Here is a 20,776-nt window from a genome sequence, read left to right as displayed (position 1 = left end):
TCTTTTAATCTAACGGGCTCTTCAAATAGCTTCATGTCATAAAGTAATCAGCTGACATTTCAAAGCAAAGAATCTATTCTCTGACCTTTCAGTGTTTACCGAGGCTCTTCGATACAGAGAGCTTTTCTACTTTCATCTCTTAAATATGTGAGCCTGGAACCAATCACTCGCCTTTGAACCGAGGACTCGGGGAGACAAACGGTCTGCAGCACAATTAGAAAAACGATTCACAGAAAGCAAGTCACTATTAAAAAAGCTTGTGAGAAAGTTTGTTGCACTCGTTCATTTTCATGTAGGCTTTTAGAAACACACATTGCTCCATTTTCCAGGGTTTACCAAGATCAGGAAATTCACAGAAAAGTTATGAAATTAGAAAATCTGTTGTCCTGGAGATGGTATAAAAATCCCCCAAACTGTCCAGCGTTACGCAAAATGCATTCCTACAGTACTATTTTAAAATCTTAAGTGCTGGGCTGCGTGACTGTTAAAACGTCCCTAGTGTCATGTAATACACACACATCTGTTCATGTCCGGATCACGAAATAATGGCCAGTGTGTTGGGTCATAGAGCCCCTTGAATGGGGAAAGATTAAAGCAACATCGAAGTAATCAACATTCATTTATTAAGGTCGCAAAACAGTTATTACACATATCTGTAGAAGAAAAACAAGACATAAATGCAAGATTGTCAAAATTAAATCTAAACACATAAAATTATATTGACAGCTACGAGACTTAAATTTTTCCTTACGTTTTGCGAGGTACACGGTCTGGTCCATAAGCATGTGCAGCTAGTTGGTGGCAAGAATGTCTAACAAGCAGGTAAAGTTAGAAAGCGCTCGCAGTTTGCTTATCCGTGAATGCCTGGAAAGTTTGATGAAGTATTAATGTATCGCTATAGGCCTACCCATTCTGAAGTACTGAAATAAAGTCGTGGTAATGGGGTAACTTTAAGAACAAGCCAACTAATTTGTGTCATCATCTTTGATTGAGGCAATTGCAGTTTGTAAATTTTACTGATAATGTTAGTTATCAGCTTCGTGATGGCAGACAGTAAATAATGTAATGTGTTACCAGAAAGTTCTCTGTTTTCTGAGGGCCAGTCGAAGCTGCGCTGAATTTGCTGTGCAATGTTTTTTAAGTCTTAAAATAACACCTGGTCTGTGTCACATCATGGGAGAGGGTCGATTTAGGGCAACGCTGAGCTAATATCCCCCTTTGAGAAATAATTGATGAGCTAACCGTGTGTGTGTGTGTGTGTGTGTGTATGTGTGTGTGTGTGTGTGTGTGTTTCTATTACTTGTGTTGCAGGGACTGAGGGAAGCATGCTCCATTCCACTTGCCTGAGCATCATAATACTATGATACCATGTTATGAGACAATAAAGCGGCTGCACGAACAGCCAGCAAGCACCAATACTGCAACATGAACATGTTGCATGTTGCTAGGTAACTAATGGGCAGCTATAAGTGGGCGCTATGACCAACTTCATTACAGGAGGTACTATGTGCTATAATTTAATCTGGATTTACAAATTATGGTTACTCTTTGTAATTGTGTTGCCATGGTGCTCAAAGGGACTTAATTGATTTGTTTGACCTGAATCGGTGTAAACACATTTCAATGTATTAATTTACAGATTTATCAAACCGTTTGTAAATGCACAATTACAGAAATCACATCAAATTAAACAATACAGTTAATATGTCGCACCAGAAGAATGCAATTTCCATGCACTAAAAGATAACACGGAGATAAACGTTCCTCCCTGCAGGCGGGTGAATAATTACACTATCTAACCGTGGATCATACATGATCCTTGCCTCCCACGTTATGGCAGCATAATTGTGTTGCCATGGCGATGCAATCTGCTCATATCATTTTGGTCCTGCACCAGATTGTAACCAGAGGGAAGTCTACCGCCTCAGATTCATCTGCATGTTAGGCGCAATAAACGGCTCCCTGAATGTCTGCAGTGAATGTACAGGCACGCAGAGGTTTGCCTTTGTGTTATCAAATAGCAGACATATAACATACACAACTTTTAATTTCCAAACATACAAAATATGTTTGGTTAAATTTGGAATACAACATTTGAAATATGTCCATGTAGCTATACAAAAACATCCTTTTGCTACTAAAGTCTTCACAAAATGTAGGAATCAACAACTTCAGAGAAGTTGAACTGTTGCATCACAAGGTCCATTTAGTGACATCTCTGAAGCTTTGATTGTATCGAGCAATCTTGGAGTTTTATTATTTTCCATTCGCTAGAATAAACGTTGGGAGTGTATGTTTCTGCAAACCACAGATTTGTCTGTTTCATAAGTAGCGAATATGTTGAAACTTTACAGTCCTTTATGTTTCATTTTTTTAAATTTTATGTTATGACAGAGCTGTGGTAAAAAAAAATATGGTTAGGTTTAGGCACAAAAACACTTACTGAGGGTTAGGAAAATATGTTTCGCCTTAAAGTACTCACTTTTTTAAAACAACAACAAAACACAACAAAGACAGCTGAACATGCCCTGAAATGTGTAACAAGACCCAATTTAGTCTCTGCAAACACAGCTGGAAATGTCCGAAACTCCTGTTAAAGAAAACAACTGCATTTGTCACTGAAAAAAAATGGCTGGACACGTCCCAAACTGTTGTGTGAAAGACCCAAGTTAATCGCTACAAACGAAGCTGAACATGACCTGATCTCTTGTTAAAAAACAGCTGCTTTTGTGGCTACAAACACAACTGGACACGTCCCGAGTACTTGTTAAAAAAGCACTTGTTTTTTTGCTGCAAAAGTGGCAGGACATGTCCCGAACTCTAGTTCAAAATACCGGCTTTTGTCTCTACAAAAACGGAAGGACTTTTCCTAAACTCTTGTCTAAAAAGAATACCTGCTTTTGTTGCTCAAAAAAAAAAAAAGCCCAGAATCCTTGTAAACAAACATCGACTTTTGTTACCACGAAAATTACTGGACCTGTCCCAAAAACTTAAAAACACTTACTTTTGTCACCATACAAATGGTTGGAAATATCAAATTCTTAAAGTGCAGAACTTTTTTTTTTAAAGAATCCCTAAACCCCCAAAAGGACATTGCTTTAGAATTTATTTGATAACATTAAACTATAATTTAGTGTTGAAATTTAGCCTATTGTAATTTTTATGCTTTTTTTTTGTCTTTGCGCAAACCCACAAGCCACCTGTAACCTGCACTTGCAGTATCATCCCCAGTTTGTGCTAATAAAAAAAAAATGGTGCAGCTCATGCATATCAATACAACTTCTGTGAACATGATGAGTGGGTGTTGGAGTTGGAAAGCTGCAGCTGGGTGCCAAAGGGTTACAAATACACCATCTCCCCAGAGTTGTACAGAGCTAAGAGTACTGCTGAGTGTTTATGCGTTACTGCAGGCTCCTCCAGGACCCAAAATCAGCCTTTAATAGGCAGCATGGCTGCTGGTGTCTGTGTGTGGCCTCATCATGTAAAGCCACATAATGACGCTATCATCAAGTGGCTAATTCTTCCAACATGTATCTAATTGTGAATTAAGACAGCAGCTAATCGGGAGTATTTCACACAGGCGTCGTGGCTGTGGACGGGCAGCAGGTGGTTTTTCTTTCTCTCTCGTGAAGGCTCCTTAACCTCTCCTCCTCCCACGCGGACCTCCCGGGCGCTCCTCTCCGCCGGAGGCTTCACGGACGAGCGCACAAGCCGCTTGATAGTAAAAACGGGAGATACAGTAACAGTGAAAGTGATGAGAGGATATTCAGTGTGTGGGCAACAGCAGTTCATTACCGGCTGCGAGAGAGAGAGACACAGAGAGTAATCCACACGCCGGTGTGAGGAGCGTCTTGGACAGACAGAGGTGTGTGTGAGATTTGTAATTAGTTGCATATTAAGTGACACTTTGCAGATAACTCTGACACAGTTTGCGTGGAAGTTGTGTGGAAGATTGTAAAGTTTGAATATCTGTTTTTTTTTTTGCAGCGTCTTCGGGGAGGACAAACAGCAGAAGACGGACGGGTTTGTCTTCTTATGAGGGTTTGACACATCCGAAGGCTGCAAACAGGGTATCTGACTTTATCTTTTCTCTCCTTGTTAAAACTTTTATGTAACGTTAGATGATACAATTAATCATGCATTGTGAGAAAAGCTGTTTATTTAGTGTTTTTGGTGCATCTACCTATCAATCTAAATATCTGACAATCATTTTTATGCTTACTGGATTTTTGATAGAGCAAACAGCTCAACTGACTACAAATTAAAGGGATATTCCAACAATTTACTATTACACTTTCATGAAGTTTGGGGACTTGCACAATGAAGATTTAAAAATGAATGGTCAAAATCAATACAGTAGCAACTGAGATATCTTGATATTTACACCTGTGCACACATGCCGTCACTGAACTGAGAAGCTTGCAAGTGGGTATTGCATTGATGAAATTTACATTCAATTTAAATGCTTAGGTCTGAATAGATCCGTACGTTTACATGCACGGTAAAGGCGAGTTACAGTTATAGCTGGATTGGGCCATTTAACTGAACTACTGTCCTTGAGAATGGATTTATTTATTTATTATTTATTAAGTATGTCCAACTCAGCTATGGTAGGTGGCGGCTTGGCCCCTTTCAGCTACTTGCTATCGGATCTTCTTCTGGTTGACCTATTACGCGATCAAACAAGTTAGCAAACTGCGATCGGGTTGCATTTTGAACAGTGGCAGCACGTATAGCACTTTCCATGTTGATACCTTTGTCTTGATTTGTTTTCTTACCTTCTTCTTTATTTATTTTTGCACAATTTCTTCTAGGAGTTTATACAGTTTGATTTCCGGGTCAAAGCCAAGCTCTGGGACTATGGCCCATGCAGTTCCAGTTCAGGTCTGGTTGAGGCGTATACATGAAAGAATAAATCAGATCCCCGACCACATTATCTAGGTGTGTTAGTCCGACTTCGAGAAAGTATGGTTTCAGTTCGACTAACATATTTACATATATTTTAAATGTACAGTTTTAGTTGGACTAACACAATAATATGACTTTTTCTAACATCATGTCAAGGTACTGACTGGCACTTGACTAAGCTGGTCTTTTCCTAACATGTTACCGTCATTTTTGATTGTCACTTGTCTCATCGAAGTCTCAGCTTGTTAAATTTTAACCATACAAACGGTCGTTTGACCATGACAGTTTGCTTTTTGTCTGTTTAATGCACTTTTACTGCTTGTCAGCACAAAACTATGCTACATGGAGCTGCTTGATTTATGTATATTGATATTTTTGTATTTTTTTTATTTAAAAAAGGAGGCACATATTATTTAAGGCATAACCTATCGTGTTTCTTAGACCTAACAATTCTGATTACTCCCGAAAGGAACCGCCCACTGATGAGCTCCCAGTGATTTTCATTGTAAAATTGTTGTCACTTAAAAAAGCCTGGATTTTCGTTAGGATGTTTGGTTGGGTACGTCATGTTGTGCAAAATGTTGTTTGGTGTATTATCATATGAACATGATTCTGTGCAAAGTGTTGAGAGAAGTAGATCTGTAGTGTAAAGGAAGTTTGCTGAAGGTGCTGAGACTGATCAGAAGAATGGAAACTAGATGGATGGATTTGACTTTGATGGACTTGTAGTGGACCGCAAAAGGTTGTGTTTGTGTGTGAGTGTGTGTGAGTGTGTGTGTGTGTGTGTGTGTGTGTGTGTGTGTGTGTGTGTGTGCGTGTGGAGTTGTGAGAAGGTCAGGCTGTATGAGAGGCCTTTTCATGTCTGTGTGCTTATGAGAACAGAGCAGCGAGACACCCTGTCACTGTGTCGCTCAGCTTGGGACACTCTCACACGCCGTCCTGGCTCTCTGTCCACTTTGACTTTGATCGGACTGTTTGACACCATGAGTGGTGAGTAATCAACAAGCAGCTCATTGAATCATTGAAGTCTGCAAAGCTTAGAAGATTTTTCCAGCTCTGCATTTTGTGCGATTCAGTGTAAAAATTTGCCAGGACAGAAAAATTTCATTTATATTGAGGAGTTTTTCAGATTGTAGCACCTTCATGGCTGCGTATACAGTGTTCCGTGTCTAATTTTGAATTCTTGTTTTATTAAATAAGACCTGTGAAATAAATCACCTGATAAGTCATAGCTTTTGAGTGTAGCTTTACTGTGATGCAGGTACAGAAAAAAATGGGTTAGACCGTAATACAGAATTAGAAATGAGTAACAGCTTGAGATGAGATCCCTGTGTGCCAGTATGTTTTAACATGGCAGTCTGAAGTGACTTTCTGTTGAGGTGTGAAATTTGCTCTGCCTTACAAGCTGCGTGCCCTTCTACCAAACTGACACTGAGTTCAAAATGTTGCTGCAAAAATGTTGTGAGATATGTATGACTATCTAAGGATTAATGATGCTTTCCATTATTAGTATAGTCCACTATTTCCTTGTTGTTAATGCTTAAATGTTTATCACTGCTCTGTCGTGGTTTATTGGTGGATATTTGGGTTGTCAGACAGAAGAGTGCTGAGCCGTTTGAGCAGGAGCTGGTGGCTTTAGAGTGGAAGTTGCTGCTTTGGCATGGGGCTTGCGTCACAGCTGCTCAGAAGAAACTCAGAGAAAAATGTAATAAAACAGTGTAATACATTGGACACACGGTTAAAACTGAACCTGTTTACTCAGGCTGTGGATATCATAAGAATCTAGCATTTCAAATAGAAAATTCTGGTTGTGTTTCTTTTCATTTCTCAAACAATCAATGTTTAAAATTGGCATGTAGCTCTTAGTGTTGGCCGGGTGGCAGTTTATCAGTTATCAGCCCGTGTTACGTTTATTTTGTGAACTTTGACTTAGGCATGAACATTTTTTTTTCATGCCTTCAATGTGAATGAAGAATCCAAAATCACTTACCCTTTTAAACACCAAAGACACACAATAACAGACTAACTGAGGCAGGGGTAGCCCAGCAGCTCCAATGTTCAACAAGGTTAAATGATGTTTTTGTCAGTGGAGTCTTCTTTGAAGAGAACATAGATCACAGTCCACTTTTTGTTCGGTTTCCTGTTGGAGACGACTGTCCGCTTGGGAAGTACTGAACATATTACTGGATAAATGACATTTGGATTATACTGCATGAGTCGTGAGAGTTTGCAAAGAGATGTTTTGGTATTTTACCCCTCTGACTTAAATTTTTGGATTCTTCGTTCACTGCGGAGGCATATGAGAAAAAAGTTTTAATCACAAATTGAACGTATAACAATGTGAGTTATTGAACTACAAATGATTATTTAGGGGCTGAAGTATTCCTTTAACCCCTGCCATTGAGGCAATGACAAAAACAAATTTAATATTATATTTATGTATTAACAAATCTGTATATTGATGAATAATATAAAATCTGCATGTAGTTGCTGGCATGATTAACATTATACTGCTGATGGGTATTTTTCAATTAAAAATGGTTGGAAATAGAAATTCTTGGCGATGCAGAGTATGTAGATAAAGACTACTTTAAAGTAATAATGACTTAAATTAAAAGTGTATAAGCACAATGGCGTTTTGTCTTTATGCAGATGTTTTTCAGTTTTACTCCTTCACCTAAAGCTTCATTGTTCCTTCATTGTCTCATTTATGTCATAAGTAGAGCATGATATTACATTTTGTTATTATAGGTGGTCGTTCATTTCATTGCTAAAAGAAGGTAATAGAGAAGTGTATAATAACCAAGCAGCCATGCTCTCATCCATTCAGTGCACAGAAATAATGAGAAAGTATCATCAAACTTGTTGTGAAACACAGTGACTGCAATTTACATTTTGTCAGATGTTTCCTCTTGTGCTTCAGTTACACACACACACACACACACACACACACACTTATTGTTGACAGTTGAGTGTGAGCAGTGCTGTGTGAGATCTGATTATTCTGCATCTGACAGCGAGCTAAATATTGGGCTTGGATTATCTAGGGTCATCTCATAACCCGCTCAACAATGGGTCTATACACCGTGTATGGGATTTATTGATAAACCACAAAACAATGGACAAAAGAAAATCAATTGACAGAAGCAGAATAAATGAAGTCTTTGGAGATCATATGGTGAGTGATTGTCCTCCAGGGAAGAATATAAATATACATGTGCTGCTGCTCAGAGTGATTGTATTTTAAAGGACATGCCGATGAAGAGGCTGGCCGCACACTATATTGTTCTTCAAGCGCAGGTCTGTTTGCAGAGGGTTATTCAGAGGAAACGTAGATAAACAACCTAGATAGATAAGGAGAAGTGAGAGCAACAGCCACGTGCTACACACAGACCGCTTTGTGTTACTCAGCAGAAGGAAACACGGTAAGATTACAGAACCTCTGTGCTGTTTCAGATCTTATCTATTTATTAAAACAGTATAACTGGAAAGATTTTGCTGAAATTCATGTTCTTGCTATAGTACAAAAAAGGCAGTTAATACAGCTTTAGTCACGTAATTATTAGGAAACCAGAACTACACGTGTATCTTGCCACACATTCAAGGTCATGCAGTGTAATTTAAAGTTGATCATAATCTCTATTTACGTTTGCTCTGCCAGGAAGAGATGACCAGTCTGTAGATATATTCTGCTTTTATATGCATCTATAAGTTTTTATTGTGCTTTCTCTTGTTTATTAATAATCTTAATAACTCAGACAAAATCGCTCAGTATAGTACAATCTGATGTCATGAACAAGTGCTTTTTTTCAAGTACTTTATTTATATGTTTTTATTATAGCAGAGAGTAGAATGAATAGAAATGGGATGTTGTTACAGATCATTTTCCCTCCATTTCTGGGAGTTGTGTTAGTCATTTCTGAGTGATGACTCAATCTGTAACGGACTACTATCGGTCCAGATTATTTCCGATTGGAACTGCAGCTAATTTTTTTCAATATTGATTACTCTGCTGATTATTTCAATTCATTGTTTAATCGTTCTGTATTTAAAAAGACCTAAAACTGTGGAAAAATACCGCTGAAAATTCACCAAAGACAAATGTTTTGTTTTCTCATTGCTTGCTTGTCCAGTAAAAAGTCCAAAAATCAAAGATATTTAGAATACAATGATATAAAACAGAAAAAACAAGATACATTGTGTTGTTTACATGGTTTCTGTGTTTCCACTGTTATTTTATTTATTTATCTATTTATTCAACTGTGTGTGTTTTTGCTGTTTTTCTATGTATTTTTTAAAAATTTTTTACAGCACTTTGGTCATCTATTAGTGTTTTTAAAGGTGATTAATGAATACATTTGGATTGAATTGGATGGATTAGATATTGCCACATTTGTAAATTTATATGAGGACTCATTTACTTTCTGGGCACTAAGAAGAGAAAGTCAGTATGTGGAGATTCACCAAAAAAAAGCCCCTTATTTCCTAGCCAGTATTGACTGTATCAGTCTCCACATATTAAATGCTCTCCGCGGTTACATGAGCCTCATTTTAGCTCTAACTATTGTAATCTGTGTGACAGGTACGTCCAAGAAAAGAGCAATCTAAAGACAAACAGAGACACTGTCCCACTTACTGCTGACATATTTATTGAGTGGAAAAAATGAAGTTTCGGTCGAGCAGATTATTTAATTATTCCTCTAATTACTGTGTCACAGCTTGGTTTGGTTTATTATTTTCAGTCTTAATCAACTGCTTTGATCGTTTAAACACACCAGCAAACACGTTTGATGGGAAACTCCCTCCTGTTTACTCTCAGTAATTTTCCATCATCTGTTTTTGGTTTGACAGCGGATGCTTTCTGCCTGTTGGACAATATCAATGTGTGTGGACATTCTTTAGGCCTGTTCTCTCCTGCCAAAAGTTGCACATGAGAGAAACGTAATATGTGACTGATTATCTCTCCCTACGTTGTCCTCTCTCTGCATAGTTTCCCACGAGACCTGCCTCCTGGACCAGGTGCTGGAGCTGATTATGAACGAGAAGCCCCCCAACAGTGCTAGTCTTTTCCTGAACGAGGACGCAGACAAACCCCCACTTCCAGAGAGAGGAGACCTGAGGAGACGCCTACGCAGGACCATGGAGAAGAGAGCCAGCAGCATGAGGGAGAGGATGAGCTCCATCAGTCGGGACAGCGTCAAAGGTTTCCTCAAGAGGAACCTGTTCGTTCTGTTCACCGTCGCCGCTGTGATTCTGGGTGAGTAAAGACAGAGCAGACGTTAAACAGTTTTCTCTGCGGTCAGATAACCTTATTTGACTTTGTCTACATTTGTGCTTTTGCGTGTATGTGCAAAAAATATTCAGGTGTAATCCTGGGCTTTGCTCTACGTCCCCGCAACCTGTCCCTGAGGGAGATCAAGTACTTCGCCTTCCCAGGGGAGCTGCTAATGAGAATGCTGCAGATGCTGGTGCTGCCTCTCATCGTCTCCAGTCTGGTCACAGGTTGGCATTTAACGAGCACAAACACATTGATAATAAAATCTTCATTTGCTCGTGATAACATTCTCTAATGAATTTCCACTGTTTCAGGTATTTCCTCCTTGGACAGCAGGGCGTCAGGTAAAATGGGTGTGCGCGCAGTGGTGTACTACATGGTGACCACCCTGATTGCCGTGGCCATCGGCATCGTCACTGTGATGATCATCCGGCCAGGGAGGGGCAGCAGGGACAGTCCTGTGGCCAACAGCGGGAACATTGAGCCAGTTCAGGCTGCTGATGCTTTCCTGGATCTCATCAGGTGACAGCTGAGAAATTTTACTCAATTTACTTGTGAACACACAGATGTTGTTACTGTATCAGCTGTTTGGAGCCACAGTTTGACATATTTCACATCTAAGGAGTAGTGTGTAGGATTTAGGGAGATCTGCTAGCTCAGTGATTCCCAGCTGGTCCAGCCATGTGGTCCAGATTTCTCCTTAGTCATCAGTTTAGGGTCTAGATGCTTTAATATATTCTGCATCATACCTGCGTTTGGCCATGTAGTCAAGCTAGTTTGCTATGTTAAGTAGCTGTTAATTATTCTCTCACCTACAGCAGAAAATGGTACTTTAGATTAAAAGGTCTGTGCTGGAAATTCGTTGTACTCCAAAATAAATTGTTTAATCAATCTTCTTATCTAACTCAGCAAAAAAAAGTTTTAAGTGCATTTCCAAAAATGTCAAAGTACCCCCTCAAAACTTATTACTTTTGAGGACAGAAAAAGAATAGTTGGAACAGCGGGTGTGTAATTGCAAACACTCATTCATCCAAAATTATCACATGATTATTGCGCAGACTGTATGGAAGAAGTGGGGCCTCCGGGTCTGACGGGTGAAACCGGTGCAGAAGAGCCTTAAACCTGCATTTTTTCTAATGGCCAGCAGGGGGCAACTCAGATTCTATAGAAGTCAATGAAAAAATTGCCCAACTTCTCACTTGATTTTTTAACCTCAGTAAAAAAAATTTACTTATGAGTTTATGGATTTATGGCTAGTTTCAAGTCCTCTCCAGTACAACATAATGGTCATTTTTTAAAAAATTATGGTCCCATGTAAAGTAAAATAGACAATAGAGCATGGTCTGCGTTAGGGTGTGGCTGCTTTGTGATTGACAAAATAACAAACTTGAGGCTTAAAAGTGCAGTCCACAAACCAAGTGGTGATGTTTTGATAACTACATCCATTTCTTATATAAAGTCTATGGGTTTTTGATTAGCGTATTTACACCATTTACAGCCTTTTCCAACTTTTCTTGAAACATGAGCACAAATTCATAATTTCTCCTTTTTATCACAGGAACATGTTTCCTCCCAATCTGGTAGAGGCTTGTTTCAAGCAGGTGAGGTTGTCTTTTCCCATCAGTTATATAATATGAATAGAATTTCATTTAATATATTTTATTTTAATTTGTAGAAACAGTAAACACAACCATTTCATGTAATACATCTCCCATCATCAATCTCACCCAACCCCAAAGAGAATACATCAAAGACAAAAAACCCACCTTATTTTATTGTGAAATTTATTGCCTCATGTTTCACTGTTGGAAACCTAAAAACAAATATAATCCATGTGTTTTTATTATTTTCCATGCTCTATCTTGCAGTATAAAACCGTATACAAGAAGACTGTGCACACAAGGAACGTGACAGTGACCCTGAATCTCACTGACTCGCTCAACGTGACCGACTCTAACCTGAGCGTGAACCTCAGCAGGGTTCTGCACACCATACAGGTGGGTGACATCTCCTCTGGGGATAACAAGATGTAAGTGGAAAGAAAAATAATTAAAGACCCATTCTTATCCTCTCACTAGCGCTCCATTAATCCTGTAAGGGTTTGTCTTTTCCTTTTACTAAGTCTTTTGTATTTCACTACGTCTTATGTTTTGTGGGAAGCACTTCAGCAGGAATACACATAAAATTTCCTTACATGTACTTTCTACTCCACAGGAGACAGTGGAGGAGACTGTGCCTGTGTCCGGCTCCTCTAACGGTGTGAACGCTCTGGGTCTGGTGGTTTTCTCCATGTGCTTCGGTCTGGTCATCGGCAACATGAAGCAGCAGGGCCAGGCCCTCAGGGACTTCTTTGACTGCCTGAATGAAGCCATCATGAGGCTCGTGTCTATCATCATCTGGTCAGTAAATATGTTTCACTGGCAGTTTCAATTCCTTGTTTTTAAGACACAGCGTCATTCTCTGATTAAATGTGCTATAATAATAAAGGCCGACTTGACATGACGTGATTATCTTCTTAAAACACAGCTGACCCACTGTTTTATCATTCAGTATTAACTTAGACTGTGCAGCCAGATGTTTCAAACCAACAGACTAGAGATCCTAAAGTTCCCAAAGATAGGCTATCAAATTGAAGTGGAGAAGTAAAATATTAAATTTGATTGAAAGCCATAAACACATGTGGTTTAAACATATGGATAGATACATAGGTTCAACGGAGAGTTTGGACAAGCTGATACAGAACGTACTCTTGATGATACTGTTGGACAGACTGAAAATAAACTGATTAGCTTTCAACTTAAAGCTATTAAGGGAAAAGTAAAACAAGAAAACTGGTTGTCTGGGGGCTTAGATGAATACTTCACCCCCTAAATTACCGCTTGTTTATTAATCTCTGCCCTTGTTTTACATTAAATTTGTGAAGAAAATTGTGTTTTTCCCATGTGCCTCCACATTAAATGAAGGATCCACACACAGAGAAAACTCTTGATGAACTGAAATCATAGGGGACCACATTTAACAACAGAAAACTCTTACACAATTTGTGCTGTATAATCCGAGTCTCGTTTATTTACTCATCTGCTCAGTGCTTCCCAAGCGGACAGACGCATGGCCTTTCCAACGGGGAACTGAAAGTGAAACTCAATTTATGGTCTCTTCAGAGCAAGACTTCGCTGACAAAAACAGCAGTTTTCCTCGCTGAACATGGTCTACCTCTGCTTCGTTAATTTGGTGAATCTGAACTAACACTTTAAACCAACAAAGTGACGTAACAACACAAACTAACAATCAAGGCAGGAGCAGACCAGCAGTAGACCAGCAGCTCCAGCGTTCAGCATGTTAAAATTAATGCTTTTGTAGATGGAGTCTGGCTTTGAAGAGTCCAGTCAGAGAGAGCCGTCTGTTCGGGAAGTACCGAGCAAATAACTGATTAAATGAGGCTTGGATTATACTGCACAAATTGTGTGAGTTTGTAAACTGAGATTTTGATATAGTTTTGCTGTTGTAAAACATTGAGTCCTAGGACTTCAATTTGTCAAGAATTTTCTCCTCTTTTGGATCCTCATCTCTCTATTGTCCCAATGCACAAACATCTCACCTCTCAGGTATGCTCCAGTCGGCATCCTGTTCCTCATAGCAGGGAAGATCGTGGAGATGAAGAATCTTGCAGAGGTGGGCGGCCAGCTGGGGATGTACACCGTGACGGTTATTGTGGGTCTCCTCATCCACGGCCTCTTTATTCTGCCACTACTATACTTCTTGGTGACCAGGAGGAATCCCTTCACCTTCATCGGTGGACTGCTGCAGGCGCTCATCACTGCTTTGGGAACCTCATCTAGGTAAATCTTATCCTCTGTCCTTCTGAAACAAAAACTCAACTTACTACCTTTAGTTTAAGTGGGACCTTAATCTTAGTAACATTGTCACAATACGATACGATACATTACGATACGATACGATACGATGCGATACGATACGATGCGATGCGATGCGATACGTCACGTCAAGTCACGTCACGACACGACACGACACGACACAACAGGTTATGTTACGTTATGATACGATGGGATGGGTTATGTTACGTTATGATACGATACAATATCATATGATGCCATACGATACAATATAATACGATATGTTGCAGTGCAATACTATATATGATAGGATAGGATAGGACATTTATAATGAATACTGTGTAATGTATTGTTTTTTGTGTCTGACATGTTCCAAATCTTGATTTTTAAATGTCTCTCTCTCTGCTCCTTGCAGCTCTGCCACCCTGCCCATCACTTTCCGCTGTCTGGAGGAGAACAACCGTGTGGATAAACGGGTGACTCGTTTTGTCCTCCCAGTGGGTGCCACCATCAACATGGATGGCACTGCCCTCTATGAGGCTGTGGCAGCCATCTTTATTGCCCAAGTCAATGACATGGACCTGAACTTTGGTCAGATTCTCACCATCAGGTAACCCCACTAGTTTTGTTGGTTTTTGGTTTACGCCACAGACACAAATACTGTAGATGCTAGAGGAAAAAGTTGCATTTGAGTCCACAGCAAAGACCACATTCGGCATCCAACAAACATGAATGTTCTGTGCCTGCAAAAGAGGAAATAAACCTCCACACCAACAGCTGGCAGTAGTCTGTATTCAGCGTTAAAAAAGGGAACCCAGAAGCACGACAGGACTATTTGTGTACTCAGCTGAACTGGCAATTTGAGTGATTTCATTCATGGATGGGCTCTGCCAGCTCCAACGCTGATTCAACAATCAGTGTTGGAGCTTAAAGGGCCAGCTGGTGTTAATGGTGCAGAACATACTGCAAAGATTAGGTCAACAGACGCTCGGCCCGACATTTACCAATAGCTGGTGTGTCAGGGCCATTAAAGACGTGCAATGCTAAATTAGTGGAATACTTTCTTCTTTCTTGCCTTCTAGTGGTTTTCTCTCCATCCTTTTATTGATCTTTATCTTGTTATTGATCTGTTACTATTGATCTACTCTGTTTTGTTCATCTAAAATATACTGTAGTTTATTGTTTTGAAAGGGGATATACATAGAAGTAGTGACTAATGGTAAGACAGACCCTGGCTGCACAACCCAAAACAACTGATGTAAAAACTATATAAGTCTTAGCAGCACCTTTCTCAGTTGTCAGCCTGTTCATTAACAGAGCATGTGTTCTAATGTGTGAATTTTACAGAGTTTCTGCAGTATTGTACTAAAATTGTCTTCATAGTAAAATCCTCTTTGACAACATGTGCACAACTCTGTACAGTTTGTAGATGAAATAGCTGTGTGATCAGCTCATAGATAATTTTTATAATTCCTCGTGCTTTTATCAATCTACTTCTCCCATCAGGAGTGCACATGTGCTGTTTGTTTGTTTCCCTTTTTTATTAAATGTCTTCACTCCCTCTCCATCCCTCCCACCGCCCACTCAGTATCACAGCAACTGCTGCCAGCATCGGAGCAGCAGGCATCCCTCAGGCTGGCCTGGTTACCATGGTGATCGTATTGACATCGGTGGGACTGCCCACAGAGGACATTACACTGATCATCGCTGTGGATTGGTTCTTGTGAGTTCCCACTAAATGTCAGCTTGATGGGGATTGGTCTGTGTGCTGTTCTGTGGGTCTGCCGGCCTAAATGTCATTGTAAAGCTTCAGAGAGCCCAGAGGTCCCACCACTACAAAGGTTATTGATGCATAATGCAGAGTGACAGATTATAAAGCACATTGTTTAGAGGCACATTTATACATTTTGTGCTGTGATTGATATTATAGCAGACACACAATCATGTTTTCCTTGTTTGTAGGTTTCTACCATAAACTGTATATAAAGATGGACAATGCTTCTCCACTTACTTTAGGCCCCAAGGAATAGCGCTGGGCCTTGAAGCCAGTTTTTGCAGTGGCCAAACAGTGGTACTGCAATGTCCTGAGTCCGTAATTTGATGCCACTGGGCTTATAAAGACTTTTCCCCATAGACTTACATTGGGAAAGTATGACTGAGGATTAGGCCCATGTTACACATAAAAAACCTTAGATTTCAAGAATAAAGCTCATAATATTATGAGGCAAAAACTCATAAATTTACGAGATTGAACTCATAATTTTATGAGAAATAAAGCCAAAGATTAAGACCTTAGAGTTGGGTAATATGGTAAGATCTCCCATCCATAGTTTCCATTTCTTATGTTTTCAACATTTTATCTCGTAATTGTGATCATTAATCCATCACTTCTGATCATTTATTTATAATTTGTCACTTTTTACACCATTACCAGACTCTCCAGTCTTAGTCTGTGACTTAATTTCATATAAAATTGCAAGTTTAATCTTATAATACTATGAGTTTAATCTTATAATATTGCAGTTTTTTTTTTCTCATAAATTTAAGAGTGTAATCTCGTATTATACAACTTTCTTCTCATAAATGTATGAGTTTTTGCCCATGATATTACTTTTTTCTTGAAGTTGCAACTTTATTCTCATAATATTATTAATTTATTTCTTGAAATCTAAGTTTTTTTTGCTCTTGTTGCTTTTTTTTCATAAAAATGGCCCTAGTCCTCAAAAGCAAAATGACTCACTCTAACCCCACGATTTGATCCATTTGGTCCTATAACATTTTGAAAGTCCAGAGGAACCGCACCATGAAATCACTCTATCCTTATTCAAGTCAGCGGAGTGCTAAACCAGAAGTTGGTTGCTTGGCGACCGTAAGTCTCCAGTGCACATGCTCTATGGACCCCACAATGCTGATGATCTGGGTACTTTCAAACTGTAGAAACCGAGCATTTTTGGCGTCATGTGCCAGTGAGCAACTTTCATAGATATCAATGTTGTATCCAGTTCTCTAAAAACATCCATGACTTATCCCCACTGTACAAAAATGAAGCCAAAATATCCGGATACGGCCGCTGCCATCTTGTGCTGTTGACTTAATTTGAGGGCAGAGTCTGCACAATCACAATCTCTGTGGTGTTGGACTTGCTGCCCATACACCAGTCCAACTAATCACGAACAGCGCCGTTGATTGCGAGCACACGAATTGTCACAAATTTGTCATTTATGACATAAAATGCCCCTTTTAAAGCATCAAATAACTAATTTAAACCAAACTTATCAGAAAAAATCACTTGAACAAACATCCAGGGTGATAAGAACCTCCTAAAATGACAGAGATAATCTTTGGGGAAGAAAAATTCAAATGTATTTGATGTGTAGTCTGAGTTTAAAGTTTGGCCCATGACCCATTCACTAACAAAGAGAGGGCGGGGTTTGTGACCGGTACTGCAGCCAGCCACCAGGGGGCGATGGAGATGTTTTGGCTTCATTTTTGGGGAGCTGTCACTTTGTACATTTTTATATACATTCCATGGTCTCTACTGTACATTGTTTTTTTCTGATTGTCTTTCTTGTCTCCCCAGGGACCGCTTGCGTACCACCACCAACGTGCTAGGTGACTCGCTTGGGGCTGGCATCGTGGAGCACCTTTCCCGTGGAGAGCTGCAGAGTCAGGATGCTGAGGTGTGCAACTCTGTAATTGAGGAGAACGAGAAGCCCTACCAGCTTATCTGTCAGGAAAACGACTCACACAACCATCGCAACAGCGAGACCACAATGTGAAGTCACCCTTAAGGGCTTCATGTACCTAAAGCATATTAGCTAGAAAGTTGGCTTGCAATGGTGCAGGGACAGTCTTAGAAACCAGTAGCTCATGGTCTACTCAGCCAGTGCTTGCGGTTTGAAGATCATTTCTTACAGTTACTCAAAATTGCATTTTTCTTTCAATACAAAAAATTCTCTGGGAAACAAGGAGCCCGGCCCAGTGGCTGCTTCATGACAAAAATAAGTACACATGCTGTTAAGAAACAGATACACATCCGATACCTACAGTCGGGTTTTTTTTGCGTACGGTGCCAGTTATTTGGGGGCATTTTGCTGCTGAAGCTCAATATGTCGAAGACATTTTAACATCACTTTTAAAAAGTTTTCAGCTTCATCATGTTTTCAAATATTTGTATCATTTATGATCCATACAATCAGAGCAGCATTAACTCCTTACCAGCATCAGTGTTAGAATACAAAGTATTATTTAAGAGAAACATCACTATTCATGAATAATAAGCAAACCAGTTGATTTTCCACTCATGTGAATATGTAAATCTGCATAAGTTGGCTATTGCTGTTGCATGACATAACACTTAATACACATTATTTCTTTTGGAAAAACGTATTTTTTTGTCCTTCTTATTACAACTACCTCTAATAGGACTTAGATACGGGGCTACTACAGTGCTACACACAAAAATAATCAATGGAGCATATCAGCAAGATGTAAATACACCAGTCTTAAAATTGTTTTGAATATTTTTTACGTTATTTAAGTTTGCTTGCACAGTTTGACTGTGCAGTTTTAAATGTACTTGACTGTTGAACACTGGAGGATGACGTGAGGGAGAATTTTTGCTACTGATTATTCTGAAGTGGATATATTTTAAGTGACTTGGTAGAATGTTTTTCACTCAGTGCTTTCTTAACATATAATAATATTATATTTGTTTGTATTTCCTATATTTTGTGGTGCTATTGCTTTTTAAATTATGGGTAAAGGACTGTACTACTCACAGGAATACCTGCAGTTATACTGTTTCTTTTTTTTTACTGCAAAAAATAATTAAGTTTTCCTAGTAGAAGGAAATATTAAACAGGAAAATGATCAATTTTTTATCTTTAATTTGTTCTTTTTGAGATTACTTATTCATAAAGTATAAACAACTATTGTTTAAAGTTTAAAGACTTTTTGCTGTTGGTTTTAATAATATGCTTATTAGACCTGCCTGTCTGTGTTTTCTGCTTTATGAGTCACACTATCAACATTCAATTTACCTACTGGCCTATTTTGACTGGAATAACATACTGCAAGTTCATGATTGATTTATTTTTATTGTTTTGTGAAAAGGTGCTGTGAAGAAAGTTAGTAAATGCCTTGAGGAATTGAATGTACAGTAGCTTTATGCTTTTTGGTGTTGATAGTTTTAGAGGAAAGTGTTGTGTATAATTATGGAAGTTTGAAGTTATGTACCATTTATAGTTCCTCTGACTTTGTGTCACTTTTATGCTATGAGTTTAGTTTTGAGGCTTGATGTTATTTCAGTAAAAAGCTAGACATTGTTGATGGACAGATTATGGAAAAAATGTGACAAATAAATGGCTCAGGAATTGAACTGTGATTTTCATTATTGTGTTTGTGGCTACCCCTGGTGGAGGATATCCTCCTTCCCAGAAGCTGTTGAACACATGGTTAAAATTTAATATGAGAAAAAAATTACAGTTGGGTGACTTCTATGTTAACACAATTGCATTTAATGATTGTAGTTTACACTAAAAACAAAACTTAACTTTTAGTGTTTCACTTTAAATGTCAACATTTTCTGTTGTCATTTTAATGTCTTACATCACCAATTTTTTATTTTGTAATGGATCCAGGTGCCACTCCAAGGAATGGTTATGAAATGATCTTTTTGTTTTCTTCATTTGCATAAATAATAGGCTACTCAATGTATTTAAGAAACAAGAATTAAACCCCCCTTCACTCATCTTGAAATATAAATCATATGACATCTTAGTTACTTACAAAATTGGTAAAACAAGAGTCTTCAGTCAGGCTAGCAGCACTGTGAGGCTACACAGTGGTACTTTGAGCTAAATGCTAAAGTCAGCATGCTAAAATGCTCACAGTGACAATAAAGAATACATACAGAAAAATGTGCAATGTCAAACATGCTCATCATCATAGTTAGCGTGCTAAAATTAGCTAAGAACTAAACAAAAGTACAGCTGAAGCTGATGGGAATGTCACTAGTTTGGTATTTAGGCATAAACCAAAATATTGGACAAATTCAAAATGTACCTGCTGCGCTGTAAGCAATGTCTGACTCAGCTGGATGTATAAAGAGAACTGGATACAGTGCTAGAGGTGGGGCCTTCTTCCTTCCTTCATCCAATGTAATGAGAAAAACCAACCTGTTCTCATTCTGAAATACTGCCTTTTTCACAGTGATACTGGTGTAAGATCCCGACGCAAAAAGTCACCTTTTGCAGATGTATGATACGCCAACAGATGGCGAGACGGCACCTGTGAGGTGAGGTAGAAATGCTGTAACGACGTGATATAAAGAGCACTAAAAAAACCCTGGAGTTTCATGCAGTAGTCAAGTGTTCACTTCCCATCTGAATGTGATGGTTTCCTAAATATATCCATCTGTGCCTTTGTTGCCTAATCCTAAACATGCTATTTTTGTCCAAACATACCATTGTCCCACCTTGTACTTTTGTTGACGTTCCAGCTTCAGTAGCAGCATCCCAGAACCAGAGGCTAACATGTCGATGTGGAAATCTACTGACAAAGTTGCAATATATATATATAACTTGGGATGAGAACATGTTGGAATTTCTCACCTGACACATATGCCCAAAAAGTTTTAAGGATCCCAGGTTCAGGGTGCAGTAAGTCATACACTTCTCTAATACAAGAGTGATGCTTGAAGCCAAAAAAGTTTGACTTGACTATAAATTAACTTGAA

General features: G+C 38.9%; 1 protein-coding gene across 4 annotated transcripts; it reads left to right on the top strand.

Moving 5' to 3' along the window:
• Positions 1–1,261: 1,261 nt before the first annotated feature.
• slc1a6 (solute carrier family 1 member 6) lies at positions 1,262–19,417 on the top strand. 4 transcript variants are annotated; one of them, XM_042481063.1, is made up of 13 exons: positions 1,262–1,448; positions 3,581–3,865; positions 3,988–4,070; positions 9,899–10,165; positions 10,273–10,410; positions 10,498–10,705; positions 11,742–11,784; positions 12,052–12,180; positions 12,398–12,582; positions 13,789–14,022; positions 14,453–14,647; positions 15,626–15,760; positions 17,618–19,417. In XM_042481063.1, exons 4-13 carry the CDS (start codon positions 9,943–9,945, stop codon positions 17,814–17,816), a joined length of 1,689 nt encoding a protein of 562 aa, XP_042336997.1. In that variant the 5' UTR covers positions 1,262–1,448; positions 3,581–3,865; positions 3,988–4,070; positions 9,899–9,942; the 3' UTR covers positions 17,817–19,417. The 4 variants fall into 4 exon arrangements, with proteins under 4 accessions (XP_042336997.1, XP_042337013.1, XP_042337004.1 ...); XM_042481079.1 differs by lacking the exon at positions 1,262–1,448 and having other exon boundaries at positions 3,510–3,865; XM_042481070.1 differs by lacking the exons at positions 1,262–1,448; positions 3,581–3,865; positions 3,988–4,070 and adding an exon at positions 7,901–8,086.
• The last annotated feature ends 1,359 nt before the right edge of the window (positions 19,418–20,776 follow it).

The sequence above is a fragment of the Plectropomus leopardus genome, chromosome 3, assembly GCF_008729295.1.
Source record: "Plectropomus leopardus isolate mb chromosome 3, YSFRI_Pleo_2.0, whole genome shotgun sequence".
In the NCBI taxonomy this organism is placed as follows: domain Eukaryota; kingdom Metazoa; phylum Chordata; class Actinopteri; order Perciformes; family Serranidae; genus Plectropomus; species Plectropomus leopardus.
Note: the sequence above shows the minus strand (reverse complement) of the source record. Positions and strands in the feature narration are given on the sequence as shown.

Bases quoted from the DNA above. Each gene is read 5' to 3' on its own strand.
- slc1a6 (XM_042481063.1), top strand. From the start codon at position 9,943: ATGAACGAGAAGCCCCCCAACAGTGCTAGTCTTTTCCTGAACGAGGAC. The intron at 10,411-10,497 runs GTTGGCATTTAA...CCACTGTTTCAG, and splicing joins CGTCTCCAGTCTGGTCACAG to GTATTTCCTCCTTGGACAGC. The intron at 14,648-15,625 runs GTAACCCCACTA...CCGCCCACTCAG, and splicing joins GGTCAGATTCTCACCATCAG to TATCACAGCAACTGCTGCCA.